At 47.2% G+C, this 23,624-nt stretch overlaps 1 protein-coding gene across 1 annotated transcript in view; it reads right to left on the reverse strand.

The window, feature by feature from the left end:
- The window catches only part of LOC124777626 (glutathione S-transferase D5-like), a 57,284-nt gene extending 33,897 nt beyond the window's left edge, over window positions 1-23,387 (reverse strand). Inside the window, exons 1-3 of the mRNA XM_047253100.1 lie at window positions 23,289-23,387; window positions 2,552-2,704; window positions 260-318 (exon numbers count right to left, since the gene is read on the reverse strand). Coding sequence (XP_047109056.1) covers window positions 260-318; window positions 2,552-2,695 — 203 coding nt within the window. The 5' untranslated portion in view covers window positions 2,696-2,704; window positions 23,289-23,387. The remainder of the gene's footprint in view (window positions 1-259; window positions 319-2,551; window positions 2,705-23,288) is intronic.
- Window positions 23,388-23,624: the final 237 nt, after the last annotated feature.

Raw genomic sequence — 23,624 nt, forward strand, 5'->3', positions numbered from 1 at the left:
ATGAAACTTCCTGACGGATTAAAACTGTCTGCTTACGGAGACTCGAATCCGGCACTTGGGACCATCGCGCACAGTGCTCTCACTGAGTGAGTCATCTAAGCACGTCTCATGACTCGCCTTCGCAGCAAGGTCCCTCCGGGCCCGGAATACAGTTTTATTCTGATAGGAAATTTCAAAGTAGTGTACACTTTCCTGAGAAGATTCATTCTGGAAAATTTTTACTAAATCAAAACTGATATAAACATTATCTGATGCTCACCTTTCGGAAATATACAGGCCGTTGTCATCCAATGCTGGGACTTGATGCTGGGGGAATTTCTGGAACAATTGCATCAAAATGTAGTAAGACTTTTATATTTAAGTTTAACACAGTAAAAAAGAGAAACGGCCAGAAATCGTGTGAATCGTAAAGCAACCCACTGAAAAATCCTGTCAATGTTATTGTAAACTGTCTGTTTCTATACTAATAATAAAACTATAAAACCGTTGTCTCAAGGCGCTAATCTTCAAAAATTTTCACTTTATCGTAGATTGGGACAATCGATAGGATTTATTTCACCAAAATTGGATCACAAAAAAGATATCGTGATTTCAGTTTATCTAAAATCGTCGTGTCTGTCTGTCTGTCTGTCTGTTTGAACATGCTAATCTCCAAAACTATTGAACGACCTTTCATGGGGTTTTCGCAGGTAACATGAGCGTAGCGTAGGGCGACTTATATGCTGTATTTGATCACAATCGCATCATGAGAAAAAAGATATCGTAATTTAAATTTTTATCTAAAATCGTCTGTTGAGTTTAATAGTTCAGATGTTTAATCAGTGCGGCGTAGTACGCCAAAGAACCAACAGAAAGCACTGTTAGTTTTTTTTAACACGGTGAGAAATGAATTTTCGAAAGTTTACATCAGTGACAGAATGAAATACTGCAACCTTATATCTACAAATATAAACTAACAGCTGGGATATACGGAACTACTGATTTCGCATTGTGTATTAAAAACTTAACGACATTACTTTGCTTCTTTAGATAGGTTAGGAGAAAAGAGCTATTAAGATTGCTTTGTGATTCAGGTGGCCACATATTACATTTTGATTTCTTTCTGTATACAAATAAAAATGTCTAGAAAACAGTCGAGTCTTTCAGAATACACCAGAATGGCTAAAAGACCGAAGAAGATGCAATCTCAAGAATCCAGTTAACATAGGCGAGACTTGCTATGGCTCCAAAACACCAGGCTTTAATCGCTCTTTGGAAACTCCTTCTGGAAGCAAGGCGCACCTTAACTCTGATCGAGAGCGTACTGCATTGTCTCACTCCTCAGAAACCCTCACTCACGGAGTCTTATAGTTACTCCTCTTCAAAGTAAAATATATAAGAGGAAATTTTGATGGGTGCAGGAGGGAGTTTTTATAACTCAAATCCCATTTATTCGTAACAATTTACCGTCTCACATTAAACATGTACATTTCCCAGTGATCTTATGTTATGGCATGACAATAACAGAAAACAAAGTCAGGCGCTGTATGTTGCGGGCGTGGGCCTTAGTGGCAGCTGCTTTTTGCATGGCCAGCTATATGTGGCTCTCTCCAGTGCAGTCTAGTGAAGCAAGTAAGTTGTTCATTCACGTCCCAAATCAAACTACTTCGAACGTTGCATACAAAGAAGTTAAAAACAAATTCCATGTGTAAGAAGTCTCAGGAACAGCTATAAATAAACATCTGGGCAATATCAGGTTTCTCAGCTAATCAGGAATAAAGGGAAGGACTTAGAGAAAGCAATTTATAATAGACCATTTACACATCTGTTAGACAACTGAGTATGTCACTGCCCCGCCTAGATAACCGTGCACGTTAGAACGATCCTTCTGGGATTTGGGGAAGCGCCGACCCAAGATCGAATATGCTTGGCGGATTAACGATGAGCCTGGATGTGGTTTTTAGGCGATCTCCCACATCCGACTAAGTGTATACTGGACTGGTACTGATATCCTATATCAAAAATGTTTTCGTACTTCCACATGGAATGACACTAGACGCATTCGGATGGGGTTCACAAAATTCCGTGCAGGGGTGGATTGACATACCGACCCTGTGAAGACGTGGGATAAACAAGCTCCTCGTGAGGCCATCATGGCCTAAGGGTGTCTACAACCGCCGTGTCCTCCCCTTACTTTCGGCGTCATGTGGATGCGGTATGGAGTTGTACTGTGGTCAGCACACCGCTCTCCCGGTCGTTATGCAGACCTTCCAGACCGTACAGCCACTACTAGTCGGTCAAGTAGCTCCACGAAGAAAACAACTGATAAGAGATAAGATTCACTGGTCTTGACGCAGAATAAGCAACGCCTTGGTACAATGTTTCGCTTTACTCACTCGTGATTATGAAGAAGACTTTAGGCCAGTAATGAACGACAAGTGGATGCAGCCAAACAGAACGAATTACGATTACACAGATGTACCCACTGGACAGCGAATATTTTTACGATGGTAAAAAAGTACCCTGTTTTCTAAACGTTTGTAATAGTTACGCAATAGGAGTATGCGCTTACCTCCAGCATCTCAGGCGTCTGCATTTCCTTGCTAAGCTCCTTCAGAACCACTACATTCACCTCCAACTCAACGATGGCCACTACCAGACGAACAAATCTACATGGAGGGCTCATCATGTGAATGTAGAGTGTAGGCGGAGCCATCGTAATGTTCTGCAACATAAAACGATAAAGTCAATTGTTTTGCAATCACTGATGATTTTTATAATAATAACAATACTTTAAACATAGCTGCGCTACAGCAATGGTTCCACGTAAATCAGACTAAGAACAGCCGACCAGTTGCAAAGGATAAAGTAATCTTTACCTAGGTTTCAATAGATATAAATCTATCTTCTTCAGAAGACGCCTGGGGACAATGAACATCGTAATATATATTAAGGTATGAAACATGAGTCAAGTTTTTTTTTTTTTTACTTTATTGTTATTTTAAAGCCTGTACAGCAGGCAGGCGGTCAGCAGCCTACTACGCTGCTCTTCAGCCATAGAAGGTACAATCAGCAAAAACAGGAGAAAAACATAAAAGTTACAAAATGGTGGGCAATAAAACAGGAGACACAGAGAAACAAACACGGAGCCGTTCACACTCGACGATAAGCCACACTGCAAACTGTTGAGACGACGCACAAACACTGAAGGAGACGATGGCACTGGTGAACGATGGAGTGTGACGGTAAACACTGAACACTAAACATGACGGCACACACGATACACTGATGGCGGTGATCTCCGGCGCGCGAATGTCCACTGAGCGTGTGCGAGTCCGGGGACCTGCCAAGAGGGCAACAGGGATGAGGAGGGGGAGAGGGGAGGAAAAGAGGATGCCATGGCTTAGGAGACGGGGACAGGAGGATAGGGACAGTGGAGGGGGGGGCCCGGGGGACGAGGGACGAGAAAAGGAGGAGGGAGGGAAAAGGGAGAGAAGGGAGGGAGGGTGCCCCGAGGAGCAAGCACAGGAGGAGGGTGGGAGGATCAAAGTTGGTAGGAGGGGTAGATGGAGGGGAGGAGGGCATCATCAGGGAGGGGGAGCTGGCGGAAGCCACCTTGGGAGAGGGTAAGGAGGGTGGAGAGATGGAGACCGGGTGGGACGTGGGAGTACAGGCGTGGCAGCGGGCGGGGGTGGGAGAGGATCGGGGAGACGAGCGGGTGAGGAGGATCGAGTTTACGGGAGGTGTATAGGATTCGTATCCTTTCGAGGAAGAGGAGGAGGTGGGGGAAGGGGATAAGGTCATACAGGATCCGCGTGGGGGAAGGGAGACGGATGCGATAGGCAAGGCGGAGAGCATGGCGTTCAAGGATTTGGAGGGATTTATAAAAGGAAGGGGGGGCGGAGATCCAGGCTGGATGGGCGTAACAGAGGATAGGGCGGATGAGGGACTTATAGGTGTGGAGGATGGTGGAGGGGTCCAGACCCCACGTTCGGCCGGAAAGGAGCTTGAGGAGACTGAGTCGGGAACGTGCCTTGGCTTGGATTGTCTGGAGATGGGGAGTCCAGGAGAGGCGACGGTCGAGGGTGACGCCAAGGTACTTAAGGGTGGGGGTGAGAGCGATGGGACGGCCATAAACGGTGAGATAGAAATCAAGGAGGCGGAAGGAGGGGGTGGTTTTGCCTACAATGATCGCCTGGGTTTTGGAAGGATTGACCTTGAGCAACCACTGATTGCACCAAGCGGTGAACCGGTCAAGATGGGATTGGAGAAGGTGTTGGGAGCGTCGCAGGGTGGGGGCAAGGGCAAGGAAGGCGGTGTCATCGGCAAACTGGAGAAGGTGGACGGGGGGGTGACGGCGGCGGCATGTCCGCCGTGTACAACAAGTACAGAAGGGGGGAGAGGACGGAGCCTTGGGGCACACCGGCGGAGGGGAAAAAGGTGTAGGAATCGGTGTTATGGATGGTGACATGGGAAGGACGGCGGGAGAGAAAGGAACCGATCAGACGAACGTAGTTAATGGGAAGGGCGAAGGTTTGGAGCTTGAAGAGGAGACCGGAATGCCATACGCGGTCATAAGCGCGTTCGAGGTCAAGAGAGAGGAAGATTGCGGAGCGACGGGAATTGAGCTGTTCGGAAAGGAGATGAGTGAGGTGAAGGAGAAGATCGTCGGAAGAGAAGGACGGCCGAAAGCCACACTGGGTAACGGGGAGGAGGCGGTGCTGGCGGAGATGCTGGTGGATGCGGCGGGTGAGGATAGATTCCAGGACCTTGCTGAAGACCGAGGTAAGGCTGATGGGACGGTAGGAGGAGACGGCGGACGGCGGTTTGCCAGGTTTGAGGAACATGAGGATACGGGAGGTTTTCCACAGGTCGGGGTAGTAACCGGTGGACAGGACTACATTGTAGAGCCTGGCCAGGGTGGAGAGAAAAGAGACAGGAGCTTCACGAAGGTGACGGTAGGTGACACGATCGTGACCAGGAGCGGTGTTGCGTTTGGTGCGGAGTGTATTGATGAGATCCTGTGTGGTGATGGGGGCATTAAGGTCCGTGTGTGGAATGTTGTCCAAGTACTGGAAACCAGGAGCGAGGGGAGGGACAGAGGTGTCAGTTCGATCGCGGATATCTGGGAACAGGGAGTAATCGAACTGGGGATCATCAGGGATGGAAAACACATCGGACAGGTAGGAGGCAAAGTGATTGGCCTTACTAAGGGCGTCAGGGAAGGGGTGATCATCGTGGAGAAGAGGATAGTAGGGGGAGGATTTAGTTCCGGTAAGGCGACGGAAGGCGGTCCAGAACTTGGACGAGTTTATAGGGAGGGGAGCATTTAAACGGGTGCATGTCTGTCGCCAGTCCCGGCGTTTCTTGGCCGCCATGAGTCAAGAATAAAGTTTAACATATATTAGGAAAATATTGTATTACAAGATGTGAGAAAGATTCTTAGTACTTACAGTATTATAACAACATGAAGTGATATGTCCTTATCGTTTAGGCAACATCTGCATAGTTACATTAATCATATAAAATATAGCCCTGACAACAGGGTTTGTCAAACAAATAAAATAGGTACATAGAAGTTGCAGAGCGCCTAAGCGACTGAGTAAAATCGGCCAGCGTAGTAGCACAGCGGCCAGGGCAGGTGGCGCTCATGTCGCGAACTATGTGCCGATAGGCGTACTGAAGTAACATTTGAAACATCAATTTTAAATGCGTTCTTAAATAGAGTGATAATAAATAAATTGCCAAGCATTTGACACTCCCGTTATGACATTGTGGGAGGTATAGGAACAATAACGTAGATACATACATCAAAAAGACAGGTGGCGCTTCCGCCGTGAGTTACATGTAGTGGTTTATATAGCCAAAATATAAAGTTATATTACCATATTAGTGAAGCCCATAGAACGTATATAAGTCAAACCATCAAGAACAATCAGTAATGGCTTTTAAGAAAATTACGAGACCTGGTCTACAATCCAGTTACTGTGTAATATATAACATTAATGTTAGTAACCTCAGTAGTCTATTTCCTCAGGAAGCTATAATGCACTTTCAAATCCTCCAGTTTACTATCGTTTATGTAATGTGTTCTTTTCACGATATATGGCTGCCACTACAGCGGCCCTCATGTAATTTTCTCTTATTCTATATTACGTAGTAACTGGATTGTAGACCAGGTCTCGTAATTTTCTTAAAAGCCATTACTGATTGTTCTTGATGGTTTGACTTATATACGTTCTATGGGCTTCACTAATATGGTAATATAACTTTATATTTTGGCTATATAAACCACTGCATGTAACTCACGGCAGAAGCGCCACCTGTCTTTTTGATGTATGTATCTACGTTATTGTTCCTATACCTCCCACAATGTCATAACGGGAGTGTCAAATGCTTGCCAATTTATTTATTATCACTCTATTTAAGAACGCATTTAAAATTGATGTTTCAAATGTTACTTCAGTACGCCTATCGGCACATAGTTCGCGGCATGAGCGCCACCTGCCCTGGCCGCTGTGCTACTACGCTGGCCGATTTTACTCAGTCGCTTAGGCGCTCTGCAACTTCTATGTACCTATTTTATTTGTTTGACAAACCCTGTTGTCAGGGCTATATTTTATATGATTAATGTAACTATGCAGATGTTGCCTAAACGATAAGGACATATCACTTCATGTTGTTATAATACTGTAAGTACTAAGAATCTTTCTCACATCTTGTAATACAATATTTTCCTAATATATGTTAAACTTTATTCTTGACTCATTCATTCGAGGGTTGGATTCCCTCACTTCTTCGTCGACGAGTTTCACTGCCTGGGCTACTCTCAGGGTGCACCCTCGACGTGGAAGATCCCCACCCTTGCCTTGCCGTCTGCTCGTCGTCAGTACTGCTCGCCGCCGCCTGCCGGTGCTCGCCGCCTGCCGGTGCTCGCTGCCGCCGCCTGCCGGTGCTCGCCGCCGCCGCCGCCGCCGCCGTCGTCGTCGTTTGGTTGCCGCCTGCCGGTCCTCGCCGCCGCCGCCTGGTCGCCGCCTGGCGGTGCTCGCCGCCTGCCGCCTGCCGCCTGCCGCCTGCCGCCTGCCGCCTGCCGCCTCCGCCGCCGCCGCCGCCGCCTGCTCGCCGCCGCCGCCGCCTGGTCGCCGCCGCCGCCGCCCTTCTCGCGCGCCGCCACCATGTCCCAACCCACCACCACTACCACTATCATTTTCACCTCTCCCTCCGCTGCTCCAACCACCATCACATGGAGCTCATCCTCCACCCCACTTCCCGTCCTTCCTTCTCTCCCTGTCCACCCCACCCCTGCACCACTTTCGGCTGTACCCACCCCCAACTCCTCTTCCCCTATCACTGTCGCCCCATCGACAGCTACTGACTTTCCGCCGCTCCCCGCACCGCCTCCGACAGGCTCCAAGCCAGCACGGATCTCTGCTCGACGTTCCACAGTCTCAGTGACACCCACGCCCCCACCGTCTGCTTCTTCCGCTGCTCAGGGTGGTCCTGCCCCCCGCCATCTCCCCCTGCAACCCGTCCCCCTGCCCCCTCCCCACCCAGTGGTGTCCACGAAACCTTCCAAGTGCCCGAATGCTGACCCTTCCCCCGAAGTCTCCTCCAAAAAAACCCCCAATCCCCGTGACCCACCCACTCCCATGGACGCGGCCCCGACCCCCACCCCCGCCACGCCTGCCACCCACACCTTTGTCCTCTCCAATCCTGACCCTCAATTCCTTGATGCCCGCTCCCTCACTCTCGCCATCCGGAAATACTGCCCCAATGCTCCCATCTCCCAACTGATTCCTCGCAAGGACTCGGTCCTCATAAAATCCCCCAATGCTTCCTTCCACACCGACCTCCTCTCCCGCATCCCTCGTATCCAATTTGGCCAACGTGCAACCCTCACCCCCTACCACACCCCGTTCTCTCCCCGTCAGCCTCAACCTCCCCGACGTCCGCCGACCTTCACCGCTGTGATCACGAAGCTTAGCCCCGTGATCACGGAGGCTGAGGTGTTGGCGGAACTCAACTCCCGGCCCGACATCGAAATCCGCTCGGCCCGTCGCATCTTCAATGATGCCGGGCCGACTTTTCTCATGCGGATATTCACTGAATCCTCCTCCTCCATTGACCGCCTCCTCACCGAGGGAGCCCTCATCTACAATCAGCGCCATAAGGTGGACCCCTCCCGTTCCCCTGTCCAATCCTACCGCTGCCAACGCTGTCTCACCTACAATGACCACGTTACCTCTGCCTGCAAGAACCCCCCTACTTGTCCCCACTGCAAAGCCTCCCACTTCCTCAAGCATTGCCCCAACCTCACCTCTCCCCCCTCCTGCAACACTTGTAATGAACCACATCCTACCTACTCCTCGAAGTGTAAAGCGAAACCTCCACCAGTAACCCCTGAGCTCACCGTCCCTGTCCGTCCTGTTGATGACCCCATCCACCCCAACAACTCGCTCCGCCCTCCCCCTACTGCTGAGGACATCATCCGTTTCACCACCATTGTGCTCCAAAACATCCACCCCTTCCAGCGCTCCCACACTCTTTCCCAAATCGCCGCCGGCCGAAGTGGCCGTGCGGTTAAAGGCGCTGCAGTCTGGAACCGCAAGACCGCTACGGTCGCAGGTTCGAATCCTGCCTCGGGCATGGATGTTTGTGATGTCCTTAGGTTAGTTAGGTTTAACTAGTTCTAAGTTCTAGGGGACTAATGACCTCAGCAGTTGAGTCCCATAGTGCTCAGAGCCATTTGAACCATTTTTTTCCCAAATCGCCCTCGCTGCCCGTTCCATCTTCCATCTTACCACCTATGCCACTTACTCCCACAACCAGGCCCACTTCACCTTCACGCCCCTCACCACCCTCATCTAACTCTCCACTCGCATGGTACAACAACCGTACCGTATCCTGTACCACAACATTCGCTCCCTGCCCACCCACAAACTCCTCTTCCTCCACACCCTACGTCAGCACCGCGTGGATGCCTTCGTCCTCAATGAAACCTTCCTTCAGCCCCGTATCTCCGTCTCCACTGCCCCTTACACCCTACATCGTACCGATAACCCGTACCCTCTGGCACGTGGCGGAGTTGCTATAGGCCACCTCAAGCACCTCCCTGTCCGGCCCCAACCTCTCCTTAACAATCCTGCCGAGCATCTCACCCTCAGCCTCTTCTTCCCCGCCCTTACCATCACCTGTGCCACCATTTATGTCCGCCCTCGCACCCCCATCCCGTATGATTTCCTGGCCCACATTGACCGCACCTTCTCCACCTACGTGATTGCCGCCGACCTCAATATCCACAGCCGCGATCCTGCCGACCTCCGGCGGTGGCATCAGTTTCTCACCACTCTCCAGGGAGACCTGGTTCCCCTGCCCCAGCACACCTGGCCCGAATCCAACACCACTCCTGATGTAGTACTTGCCTCTCCCAACCTCCTTGGGCGCATCACCGCGGATGTCCTTGACCTCATTGGCAGTGACCATGCTCCTGTCCTCCTCACTATCTCTAACGGTCGCCATCCCCGCCACGCTCCTCGCCCTGACGTCCCTCCTAAACTTGTCCATGATTACTCCCGTGCCAACTGGGATGCCTACCGGGATTCCATTCACACCCAGGTTGACAGCCACGTCCTTACCCTCCAGTCTCCTGATGACATCTCTCGCACTGCTGCCTTCCTGCACCAGACCTTGTCTGATGCCGTCGCCACCCATATCCCCACCAAAGCCGTCCACCCTCACCGCCCCGCCCTGCCTCCACAGGCCGTCCTTCTCCTTCGGGAGTCCCGCCGCCTCTACTGCTCTTTTCTCCGCACTCGTGACCGGGATACACTTACCCACCACCGGCAATTACAGCGACACATCCGCAACCTGCTTGTTGCGAAGAAACGCCGAGCCTGGTGCCAGACATGTACCCACCTCAACACCACGCTCCCCATCAACTCTTCCAAGTATTGGTCTGCTTTCCACCGCCTTACTGGGAACCGCCCCACCCCCCAGTACCCTCTCCTCCTTAATGACCGTCCCTTTCCTGACAACCTCAGTAAGGCCAACCACTTTGCCTCCCACCTCTCTGATGTTTTTTCCGTCCCAGATGATCCCCACTTTGATTATTCCCTCTTCCCTGATGTCATGGACTGTACAAATACCTCTGTTCCTCCCCTTGCTCCTAGCTTCCAGTACTTGGGCCACACCCCACCATCTGCACTTAACACTCCCATCACTACACAGGACATCAGCCTCACACTCCGCGCTAAACGCAACACTGCTCCCGGCCACGACTGCGTTACCTACCGCCACCTCAAACACTGCCCTCCCTCCTTCCTTTCCCTCCTTGCCGCCCTCTACAATGTCATCCTTGCCACTGGCTTCTATCCTGACCTGTGGAAAACCTCCCGTATCCTGATGTTCTCCAAACCCAATAAGCCTCCATCTGATGCCTCTTCCTATCGTCCTATCTGTCTCACGTCGGTGTTCAGCAAGCTCTTGGAATCCATCCTTTCCCGGCGCATCCATCTCCACCTCCACCAAAACCACCTCCTCCCAAACACCCAATGTGGCTTTCGACCTTCCTTCTCTGCTGATGACCAACTCCTCCGCCTCACTCATCTCCTCTCCCTCCAGCTTAACTCCCGTCGCTCCGCCATTTTTGTCTCACTTGACCTTGAAAAGGCCTACGACCGTGTCTGGCATCCCGGTCTCCTGTTTAAACTCCAAACCTACGCCCTTCCTATCAACTACATCCGTCTGGTGGCCTCCTTCCTCTCCCGCCGCCCCTCCTACGTTACCATCCATCATGCCAATTCCCGCACCTTCTACCCCTCTGCCGGTGTGCCCCAGGGCTCTGTCCTCTCCCCTCTCCTCTACCTCCTGTACACAGCAGATATGCCCCAACCCCCCCCTCCAGTGCACCTCTTGCAATATGCTGATGACACCGCATTCCTCGCCCTCGCTCCTACCCTCCAACGGTCCCAACGCCTTCTCCAGAATCACCTTGACCTTTTTGCTGCATGGTGTAACCAATGGCTCCTGAAACTCAATCCTTCCAAGACCCAGGCAATCATCGTAGGTCGTACCACTCGCTCCTTCCGGCTCCTGGATTTCTCCCTTACTGTCTGCGCACGTCCTGTCCATCTCACCCCCACCCTCACCTACCTTGGCCTCACCATTGACCGTCACCTCACCTGGATCCCTCATCTCCGATCCATCCAATCCAAAGCCCACAACCGCCTCCGCCTCCTCAAACTCCTCTCTGGCCGGACATGGGGGTTGCACCCCTCTACCATCCTCCACACCTACAAATCCTTAATCCGTCCCATCCTCTGTTATGCCAGTCCTGCCTGGATATCTGCCCCCCCCAAATTCTATCAGTCCCTCCAGATCCTTGAGCGTCATGCACTCCGCCTCGCCTTCCGTATCCGCCTCCCGTCCCCCACGCGGCTCCTCTATGATCTCATTCCTTTCCCCCATCTGCTCCTCTTCCTCGAACATATCCGCATCCTCTACACCTCCCGCCGTCTTGAACCCCCTCACCCCCTGGTTGCTCCTCTCCTCTCCCATCCTCGCCCCCTGCCCCGTCTTCACCGTTGTGTCCCCCCTACCCTCCATCTCTACACCCTCCATCTCCTTTCCCAAGGTGGCTTCCGTCAACTCCCCCTCCCGGATGATGCCCTCTCTCCCTCCATTTATCCTTCCTATCAACTCTGATCCTCCCTCCCCCTCCTTTCCTCTGTCCTTTCCCTGGGCTCCCTCTTCCCCCCCCCTTCCGTCCTGTTTCCTCCCCACTACACCTCTCCCTACCTCCCTTCGCCCCCCCAGTCCTTTTGTATTCCCCTCCTCTGCCTACCCCCCTCCCTGTCGCGTCTGCCCCCACCCCTCTTATGGGTCCTCATCCTCCATCAGCTCCTTTCCCGGTTCCCCCCCCCCTTCGCTTTTACTCTCCTTTCCCCCTTTTTTGTTTTCCCATCTCCTGTTCAGTTTCCCCCCACCTGCTCTCGACTGTGGTGTCACCTTTGCCGACTTTTTCGTGCTGTGTTCTAGTGACTCTTCAGTGTTGTGTTGCGAACAGAAACCATGCTGTCGCTGGGTCTGCGTTTTATATACTTTGCGAACAGAATCCAGACTGTCGCTGTGTTTTTTTAATTGCCTATTGTTTCCCCTGTCTGCTCCGTATGTATTTTTTTATTCGCTTCATCATCCCTCTGTTGTTTGTTTTCATTTCCCCATTTTCTTTTCACCTTGTTACTCAATGAGTCCCCGATTTTATCGCCTGTTTTTTATTATTATTTATTCTCCTGCTCTTTGTCAGAAAACCTGTAGGCTGCAGAGCGGCGTCCTAAGCTGCTGCCAGCCCGCCCCCTTCGGGGGGAATTGAAATTCAATAAAGGAAAAAAAAAAAAAAAAAAAAAAAAAGATTGACTCATTCCACACCTATAAGTCCCTCATCCGCCCTATCCTCTGTTACGCCCATCCAGCTTGGATCTCCGCCCCCCCTTCCTTTTATAAATCCCTCCAAATCCTTGAACGCCATGCTCTCCGCCTTGCCTATCGCATCCGTCTCCCTTCCCCCACGCGGATCCTGTATGACCTTATCCCCTTCCCCCACCTCCTCCTCTTCCTCGAAAGGATACGAATCCTATACACCTCCCGTAAACTCGATCCTCCTCACCCGCTCGTCTCCCCGATCCTCTCCCACCCCCGCCCGCTGCCGCGCCTGTACTCCCATGTCCCACCCGGTCTCCATCTCTCCACCCTCCTTACCCTCTCCCAAGGTGGCTTCTGCCAGCTCCCCCTCCCTGATGATGCCCTCCTCCCCTCCATCTACCCCTCCTACCAACTTTGATCCTCCCGCCCTCCTCCTGTGCTTGCTCCTCAGGGCACCCTCCCTCCCTTCTCTCCCTTTTTCCCTCCCTCCTCCTTTTTCTCTCCCCTCCTCCCCCGGGCCTCCCCTCCCCTGTCCCTCTCCTTCCTGCCCCCGTCTCCTCCGCCATTGGCATCCTTTTCTCCCCTCTCCCCCACCTCACCCCTGTTCCCCTCTTGGCAGGTCCCCGGACTCGCACACGCTACGTGGACTTTCGCGCGCCGGAGATCACCGCCATCAGTGTCTTGTGTGTGCCGTCGTGTTTAGTGTTCAGTGTTCACCGTCACACTCCATCGTTCACCAGTGCCATCGTCTCCTTCAGTGTTTGTGCGTCGTCTCAACAGTTTGCAGTGTGGCTTATCGTCGAGTGTGAACGACTCCGTGTTTGTCTCTCTGTGTCTCCTTTTATTGCCCACCATTTTGTGACTTTTATGTTTTTTCTCCTGTTTTTGCTGATTGTATCTTCTATGGCTGAAGAGCAGCGTAGTATGCTGCTGACAGCCTGCCTGCTGTACAGGCTTTAAAATAACAATAAAGTAAAAAAAAAAAAATCTTGACTCATGTTTCATACCTTAATATATATTACGATGTTCATTGTCCCCAGGCGTCTTCTGAAGAAGATAGATTTATATCTATTGAAACCTAGGTAAAGATTACTTTATCCTTTGCAACTGGTCGGCTGTTCTTAGTCTGAATAATAACAATTATAAAACATTCTTATCATCATTAAAAACTTCATCCATCGATCACTGCTCTTGTTGACCACACGCTTCCCCCAACAATTTGCCTCCAACTCCAGCGTTCTCCACCCCCGTTTCATTCAGTTACCTGAAATACTCAGAAAAGTTATATCATATTGCTATTTACCCCAAGAGAGCAGTCTTGGCGTACCAACAGGATGTGATTCCTAGTTATTCCCTAAGTTTGAGGACTTGGCAGTGACTTTTGAAGCACCTTGCTTCACGGGCAGCACAGTGGATTGGATTGCTTCTCACAAAGTCAGTAATCCAACGTCCATCTATTGCATGAAAAGACTTTGTTCGTTCAGTGTCATTAAGCGAAAGGAGATGTACCAAAAATCTACCAGCATTAAGGTATTAGAGTTACATGTCCGATGGAGTGCCGCTCCAGGGTATGAAAGAATTCTTTGTAACAACGCTTCGAGCTTCTACTGTACACTGATATCAGTAGGACAATTGTTCCTGATTCTTATACAGAGGGGCCCAAAAAATGTATCCACTGTTTAAAAGTCCATAACTGACAAACTAATTGACGGAGTTGTCTCGTCTTTGGTAGTGTAATAGTTTGTAGTTCCGGCAATCACCACACAAGCATTGTATTGCGCTGTTTTGTTTTATCAGATGACAGTCGCCAGATAGTGTTTTGTTCTTAGTTGCACCTAGTTACTCGAGTAAACATGGCTGGCGCAAGGCTTACATTCGATGAAAAGAAGTCACTTTTGAAGTGGTATTTTAAGTACTAAAACATTAATGAGGTTCAACAGCAATGGCGAAATGAGTATCAAACAGAGCCACCAACACGTTTAACGATTCGTCGCATTCGAGAAAAATTTGAAGCCGAAGGCTGTGTTAAAGATGTACACAAACAACGATCTGGACGACCTGTAACAGTAACAAGTCCAGCTAACTCCCGTCGTGTGTTACAATTCACTCGTTCACCATAGATGTCTGTGAGACAGTGCGCCCGTGAAACTGGAGTAAGTCACTCAAGTATTCGGCGAATTTTGAAGACAGCAAAGTGGAAGTGCTACATCCCACGATTGCTACACGCAATGAACGAGGACGACCCAGATCGTAGAATGGAATACTGTGAGTGGTTTACTAACATGGTGCACTACGATGAAGAGTTTGCAGAGATGATTGTGCGGTCTTATGAGGCACAGTTCAAACTCAGTGGTACAGTAAATCGCCACAGTTGCATCTACTGGGCCTCTGAAGATCCGAACGTCCATGTAGACAAAGCCGTGAATTTGCTAGGAGTAACTGTGTGGTGTGGGTTGTTTTACCGGGGCTTGATTGGGCCATTCTTCTTTGACGGCACGGTTACCGGTGAGGTGTACCTTCAGAAGCTTCAGACATCCATTTTACCAGCCATCCGAGACCTGTATGGAGACGGAAGAGTTTACTTTCAACAAGATGGTGCCCCAGCCCACTACCAAAATCGTGTTAGGGCGTATGTCGACAAAAATCTACCAGGAAGATGGATAGGCCGTAGAGGTGCTGTGGAGTATCCACCACGTTCCCCAGACCTAACTCCTCTGGACTTTTGCCTGTGGGGAACACTAAAGGACGTCGTTTATCGACAAAAGCCACGCGCATTGGATGAACTTCGAGAATCCATCGTACATTCATGAGCAAATAACCAATTGAACACGTTGCAGTCAGTAGTTCGTGCTGCAGTCAGGCGGTATCGTTCGTGTGTGGATATTAATGGTGACCATTTCGAACACCTACAGTGATATCTTTAAGTTAGACTTCAAGCTACACTTTCACCAAAAATCAGACAACTCCGCCAATTAGTTTTCGGGTTATGGACTTTTAAACAGTGGACGCATTTTTTTTGGACCCCTCTGTATATTTACAGCCCAAGTCATTGCGATAATAGTGGCGGTAACATTTGTTAGAAGAACTGAAGTAACACAACAGAGCGAGGTGGCGCTGCGGTTAGCACACTGGACTCGCAGTCGGGAGGACTACGGTTCAAACCCGCGTCCGCCCATCCTGATTTAGGAATTCCGTGAATTCCCTAAATCGCTTCAGGAAAATGCCAGGATGGTTTCTTTGAAAGAGCACGGTCGATTTCCTTCCCCATTTTTCTGTCATACTAGCTTGTGCTCCGTCTCTAGTGACCTTGTTGTCGACTGGACGTTAAATACTAATCTCGTCCTTCTCTTCAGTAAACAAATGTTTTTGTTAAAATACTCGACATGTGTAGTGAAAGTGCTGGAAGCCAATAGATGGTCCAGGAAAGAGAGCAACTTCACTGTTAACATTATACAGCGGATTATAGAAAGTAGAGACCGCAGTAAGACAGTAGATGTCTGTGTTGAAAGCCACTGTTGTACATCTGATAATAAGAAGGCTCACCAACCAGCAAAGGAGGCAACGTCTAATCGGTTATGTCTTAATATGAAGCTTCTGCATACACAGTATTATATTTTCCTAGCGTTGAGAACACAGGCCGAGTGGAATAATCAATCGAAAACTTCAAAATGCGTTCCGGCAAGGAATTACGCTGAAATGCAACCTGTCCTCCCGACCAAGACCAGGTATGTCAAAACGACCAGTACCACGATTTACGTGTAGAATTAACATCAATGCATCGGCATTTTATGACTGTTAGGATGAGTCGGTCGAATATCTAAACCATCTGTTGCTCTCTTGCACCAAGTATGAACCTGAGAGGGAAAAAATTATCAAACTGTTGAGCTATTCACATTTTCAGTTTCCACAGAAAATTATTTCACTTTTCAGTGAGAACAAGGTACAAATTCTTATACCAGTCATTCAGTTCATATCGAAATGCAATTTTACTACGTACTTTTGAGTGTAATTTAATTTATAGCAATAACACTTAGAGAGATTATATCCTGTTTTAATATGTGTTTTATATGATTTATGTTTCAACACATATTAATCCGTGTTGAGAATTCCAACTGGTTCACTTAAGTACGTATTCTAAAGAACTGACCTTAAATATAAATACGAAATGTAACTCATTTCATATACAAGAAAGGTAATTTTAGTTCGCAGCTATCAGTAATCAATAAGGATGATTGTAAGGTCTGTTGGACCAAATGTCGATAAAGTAAATAAATAATACCAGTAGACTACATGTAAATTTGTTCAGTGTCTCAACTCACTTCCATCTTTAACATGTGCAGTGATTCGCTTCTTTACCTGTCACTTTTTTCAGACTTCTCACTTGTAATTTCTCGGAAAATTCAAGTACACTTGAGTGAATGGTGTAATTTTAGAGCTTTATCTGTCGCCTGTATTGTAAGCCATTCTACAGCGATTAAAAAATGTTGTTTCCTTGTTCTGTTTCGTCCTTGCAATTATCGCCTGGCCTCTGTGGCTGCCTAGCCACGCACCACTGCCGCAAAATGTTTCTACTGTTCTGAACTCTAATCTTAATTCACCTGCATGTCGTCTTGATCCGACATAACAAAAAGACTCGGAATGCGTCACCCTGTGACACGTTGCAAAAACAGTCACTGCAGAAAGCAGTATGCAGCTGATAAACGGCGGATTAATTCGTATGTCGCAGTTTGATTTTACAGTAATCCTACGGCTATATAAGCCTTCAATCGGCCCAGTGAAGTTAAGCGCCGTTTGCTCTTAGCCTCATGATTTGTTTTTACATTCAGGCGTGTGTTAGCTTGCTTCCCCGCGTTTATTACAGTTTTCGGGCTTCTTCTAGCGGTTTGTACTACTTGATAGCTGCGATAAAAAGTTCTGTGCGCATGTCATCGTATGGGTACCTGCAGAAGACTATGTAAACGACTTGTCAATCGTGCAGAGCACACACAAAATTAACCTCTTGCACGTAAGCATATTCCGTTAAAATTAGTTTCAAGTATTTTATGGAAGCAATTTTATTTACTTAAACAAGTTTCGGTAACTGATGAATAGCTGATCCACTTGGTACAAGTTCTTTAATTCTATTCCACGACCGGTTTCGGCTTTAATACTGAAGCTATTTTTCTGATGGAAATTGAAAATTGTGCTGTGGTGAAGAAAGTCAAATGATTTTGCTCTGTTTCAAAACAGCACGCCGCGAGGGTTAGCCGCAGGTCGCAGGCGCCTTGCCACGGATCGCGCGGCTTCCCCCGTCAGAGGTTCGAGTCCTCCCTCGGACGTGGGTGCTTGTGTTGTCCTCAGCGTAAGTTAGTTTAAGTTTGATTAAGTAGTGTGTAAGCTTAGGGACCGATGCAATTTGGTTGCACAGTAACTTAACACAAATTCCCAAATTTTCCAATACAGCACAATTTTCAGACTCCACTAGAAGATGACTTCAATACAAAAGCCGAAATCTGCCATGAAGTAAAAATAAGGAACTGTTTAACAAATGGAGTGGTTACTCATCAATTCAACACACAGTTGCGGAGCAGCAATGTTCTCCGAAGATGGAGGTCATTCTCAAAGCGAATTGTGATGCGGTTTCAAATAGAGACAGATGCAACAATAACAATATTGTGTTTTCGACTTAAAATTTGCATGCATTCATGTAATTTCTAAACAAGTTGTGTGCATTAATAAAATATTAGGAACACCAGAAAGTAATGACAGTTTTTGTATTAAACTCAAACGGATACAGTGTTAAAAAGTTTTCATTTTTAATCAGTGACGTAATCGCCCTCTTTATCAAAAACATTTTTCCATCTAGTGTGCAAATTTTCAATGCCTAATCGATAACAATGCTTTTGAGCAAAACATCTGGAGATGCCATTTTGGACCACTTAGAAAACGTTATAACCGTCGGAGTACATAGATATTCGATTGCGCAGTATCGGGCATGTGTGACGAGTGAGGCAAAACCTCCTACCCAAACTGATTAATTTTTTCTGGGGTTCGACTTCCGTAGTGCGGTCTTGCATTATCATGTTGCAGAAATCGCCTTTTCTCTTGATCGTCGGGCGGAACCTTTCAGTTAAAGGTTGGTTTGCTCGGTCCATTTGTACACAGCAAAAGTGTACATTCACAGTTTGTCCAAGTTTCAGCACTTCAAAATGAACGACCTCGTGAAGACTTCGCCAAACACACAAAAGTGCCTTTTTGGGATGTAGTCCTGGCTTGGCTGCACTCGCTGGCGATTCGCCGGAGAAAGACACTGCCTTTCTTGTGTTTTACGGTTTATCATAGAAGATCCATGTTCAATCTCCACTGATCAAGCGATCAAAAAATGCTTCTATACTAGCTCGCTGAAGTAATAAGTTACATGTTGTGGATTGGTTAGCTTTGTTTGATATTACCAACCTGCTTGCAAATGTTACTGGATGGTCGATTAAAGTTGGTTACGAGTCTTTGACAGTTCCTCGAGTGTGTGACTCAGATTTGCTTTCACTTCCGCCGTTAGCAAGTCGTTGTCCACAGCTGTCGGTCTTCCTGAGCGATACGAGTAGGAAAGATCAGAATTGCCGGATTTGAACTTAGAAAACCAGATTTGGCGTTTATAAACGCCTAATTCACTAGGAAAAACATAGCAAATGTTTTCAGTAGCAGCTGTTGCGTTACTGCCCCTGCAAAATTAAAACGATGGAAGATATGTACCTCTCCTGGTATTTGCTGGCTATTTCACCACAAACTGCCAACAAAAAAAAAAAAAAAATTAAGAGCTAATTATTTAAGAGTAAAAGACGAGGCTATGATTGTTTTGGTTGTGGATGAAGTACCACTTGGCTGTGCCCGTCTGACTTCAGAATGCGCTAGGGGTTTACGTAAAGTCAAGGGATTGGAGTTGTGCGTGTTTCTGTGTGTAACTTGTGTTTGTACGCGTAAAGAAGTAACTCTAACCTTAAAATGTCTTTTGCACGACTTTGAAGTAAACACTGAGCTGATAAATGATAACGAATATTGACATGCGCAGAAACGACATTACTTTCCGGACACACTATTACTTAAAGTTCGTGAGATCAGGTTTCACACACCACATCGTAAGAATTATCGATGCTAATGATTCCGTACAAAAATGTTCTTGAAATCTTAGGAAACAAGGACACAAGTATTGTGATCGTGGAAAGTCGATTTGCTCTAATCACTCCAGTCACCCTTCCTCACTCACATAGTAGATGCAAGTACGCTACTCATAGTGAACATCCAAACACTTCTATACACATCCATACACGTCAATATTTTTCTTACTGCCTCGTACCCGTGGATGTCACCTATTTAACTAAAAGTCTATCCTGTTATGTTTCATGCACAAGAAAACTAATCAGTTCCTGAATTCGTGATCAACGACTGTTCTGACGCCACACTCACTCCTCTCGTAATGGAATAGTGGTGGGTCATACTGTTACCCAGAACAAAACGTTTGTGTGCCTCATGTGGCGATCATACTACAAAGATGACGTCAACGGAATTTATGAATGTAACGATCGAGTGTGTTAGCCCCTGAAAAAGAAATGTAGGACCGCCGATGTATGAAGTATGGAGTAAAGTAACACCATCTATATTTCTTCCACTGTTGTTGTTGCTGCTGTTGTTGTGGTCTTCAGTCCGTAGACTGATTAGTCGCAGCTCCCCAATGTACTCTATCGTGTGCAAGCCTCTTCCACTCCGACTTACTACTGCACCCCACATTCTTTTCAAGCTGCCTACTGTACTCGTCTCTTTCTTCTCCGTATGTAATTTTTACCTCCCAAACTTCTCTTAAACACGAAGCTGATAGTCCTCTGATGTTGTAGAATCTGTCCTATCAACAGATCCCTTCTTTTAGCCAAATTATGCCCCAAAATTCATTTCTCCTCGTTCCATTCAGTACCTCCTCATTAGTTACGCGATCTACCCATCTAATCTTCAGCGTTCTTCTGTAGTACCACATCTCAAAGGTTTCTATTCTCATCTTGTCTGAACTGTTTATCTTACACGTTACACTTCCGTAGAAGGAAATACGTTAAGTAGCAAATTTATTTGGCTTAGGCTCGGATGTCAGCATTGTCTGTGAGAAGACGTAAGAGCGGTACTGTCTGAAAAAAAAGGCGACATCAACGTAAGATGGAAAGGAAATTTAACAACCTGTCAACAAAAGGCCGCACTACGTCGGATACAACTGGGTTGGGAAAAAGAAATTGGCTGTGAGGTTTTCGAAGGCACCTTCAAGGCATTCGCCTTTATTGATTTAGTGATCTATCGGAAAAACTAATCTGAATGTCCGGACGAGGAACTGAATTAGGCCCGTCCAGAGGGAGAGTAAAGTGCCTTAATCAGCGCGACGTCTCCTTCGGTAACACCGATGCGCTTATTAGGTAATGACCTATGGTAAAATTCCTGAATGCTAACTGTGACTTAGAAATGCCCAGCTGCTGAAGATTGCTTTTAGGGATGGAGCAGCAGATATCAGCACAGTTAGACACAACATCTGTACGTAAGCAGCAGAGCAAACAGCGTCGACCGATACGAAGCACAACGGCCACCACATCACTGAAGTGATCGTGCCAAACATACCACGCCCCTATGACATCGTGTGTTCCAGATAGCAAGCGACGAAGAGAGCCGCATGTATCCGTCGATGAAAGCCGTGATATTCTTATTACTGCTAACAGTCTCATTTAAAAGCGAGCGCGTTTTGAATGTCGTAACTGCGCCGACAAAGATAAGGGACAACGAAAACAGTAGCCACAAACTTGTTATACTAATTCAACATGAAAGGAGGAAAAATGTTAATAAATATTGCGACGGAACACGAGACACAGGTTCATGGCTTTGAATGTGAATCGAAGATGCAGTCGATGGACGTATATCACAAAATATCGTCGAAGAAGAAAAATTTCGGAACTGAGAAAACCGGCTTAGTGATAGCTAATGTTGTCTGCGATTAGGAAAATATAGTGCTGATGGGTGTTAGGAGAAGGGGTAAACGGTCATATTTACGCAGCACATAAACAGTCTCAAAAACTGGAAGTATGTTTTCGAAGTGTTTTCGAACTTGTTATACTAATTTAAGATGAAAGGAGGAAATATCTTAATAAATATTGCGCCGGAACACGAGACACAGGTTCATGGCTTTGAATGTGAATCGTAGATGCAGCCGATGGGCGTACATTACAAAATATCGTCGAAGAAGAAAAATTTCGGAACTGAGAAAACCGGCTTAGTGATAATTAATGTTGCCTGCGACTAGGAAAATATAGTGCTGATGGGTTTTAGGAGAAGGGATAAACGGTCGTATTTAGGCAGCATATAAACAGTCTGAAAAACTGAAAGTATGTTTTCTAAGTGTTCTCACAGTAAAATCCTTCCTTATAAAAATTGAATAGGAGTTCTTACCTCATACATTATTCAACCTGATCCTCTAATCATAAGGCTACCTAGCGTTCGGTCCCCAAGAGGAAGAGCGACGTTGCCGTCTCTTCATAGAGATGGATGTTCTGGATAATTCAGAAGACCGAGTGCTGTGGTGCACAGGTAATGACGCACGGTAAAACCATATACGAGGTTCTTCAGAATAAACGAGACACTTTCAAGTGATATTAGAAAATATTTGTATTGAAGCTAGGTAGTATACGATTAAACGTATGGCAACACCAACTCAAGAATTTTTTGTGCCATGTTCACAAACGTTCAGTGCGTGAATCGTTAGTCACCCCGCACAAGTCCAGTATGGAGTCCAAATCGGCCCACGCTCGCCGACAGGTATTCTCATCGATGTCAGTCACAGCTGCCCTGATATGTCCCTGTTACGTCAGCCATGGTGTGGGAAAGCGGAGGTGTGAAAACAGTGCCTTTGATGTAGCGCCACATGTAAAAATCACACGATATCAGCTCCGGAGAACTTTGAGGGCCATGCCAGCAACCAGAGGTTTCCAGAAATTCAAAACCGATACATCGTCATATTGGCTCAATGTCCAAGAACATGCGAACATCATTGTGGAAGTGCAGAGGAATACCATTCTGTTGACAAGTGAAAGTGTCACTGTCCTCTTGCAATTGCGACATGAAACACGCGATATGTCTTCTCTGTTGTCTGTTAGCCATGTCGTTGTGGATCAGTGCAACAAAACAAACTTCTTGAGTTCCTGTCTCCATGCATGTAATAATAACTTATCTCCACACAAAATTGTTTTACAGTCACTTGAAAGTGTATTGGTCATTTTGAAAAACCACGTATTGTCGAACGGCGGACAAAACCTGTTACAAAGGACGGAGATTATTCTGAAAACTGATCAATTACTAGTGGAGGTTGTAACTACGTTTTGCGTAAATTTTATTTTTTTCTTCTGAATTAAAGAATTCGACTAGTAGGCGTTGTTTTCCGTGATACGCTCGCATTTCTACTGAGGCACAACCAATAGCGATACTTTTAAGTTTGGAAGTTTCCCTTTGGCGTAACAACTGAGCATCTACGCCTCTATAGCGCATAGCGTCCTAAGAATGACAGACTCGTCTCATAAATTCTAGAAAAAAATAACAGAGGAAATTACTCTTCCAAAAATCGAAATAAAGAAGTCTAAAACCTTAAAAATAACTACGAGAAATAATGAAACTCAGCTCAGCTAGTTTGCCCTTGACATAAATTCTTGAAAAGAAAGGTCTTTTTTGACTTCTCACAGCGGCGTAATGCAGTAGGACCTCAACGGTGAACGTCATACCGCCACACGGCTTTGCATAATTCGCGCACATCTTATGCACTATGCTACAAAGAAAGCGTTTGTATTTTAAGCGCAATGTTGTTCATGAACAAACGAAATTTTGGCAGGTGTTGTACATACCAAATGAAACTGGAAGGAAAGTTCTGCCGTTCTTCCACTGCTCTCTGCGAGATCTGTAAGCGACTCAGACACCGACGTTCGTTTTATATCTGAAGAGTTGCGTTGACATCCGGTGAGTCACTGCTGGTGTGATAAAGGGAGAAGCACTTTCACACGCTTCAATTCGTACTGCGCTACGATGATGGAGAGATATCACTGTCATGTCAAATACATGATAAGCACACAATTACAGAGAAATATCATAGAATTTCATATCTAGCCACACTGTTTAGTTAGGGTTCTTTCTTGATTTTAGTGTGAATGTCTCTTGCAGAGATAATCGCAGGAAGGTTAATA

The sequence above is a fragment of the Schistocerca piceifrons genome, chromosome 2 (assembly GCF_021461385.2).
Source record: "Schistocerca piceifrons isolate TAMUIC-IGC-003096 chromosome 2, iqSchPice1.1, whole genome shotgun sequence".
NCBI classification, from domain to species: Eukaryota; Metazoa; Arthropoda; class Insecta; order Orthoptera; family Acrididae; genus Schistocerca; species Schistocerca piceifrons.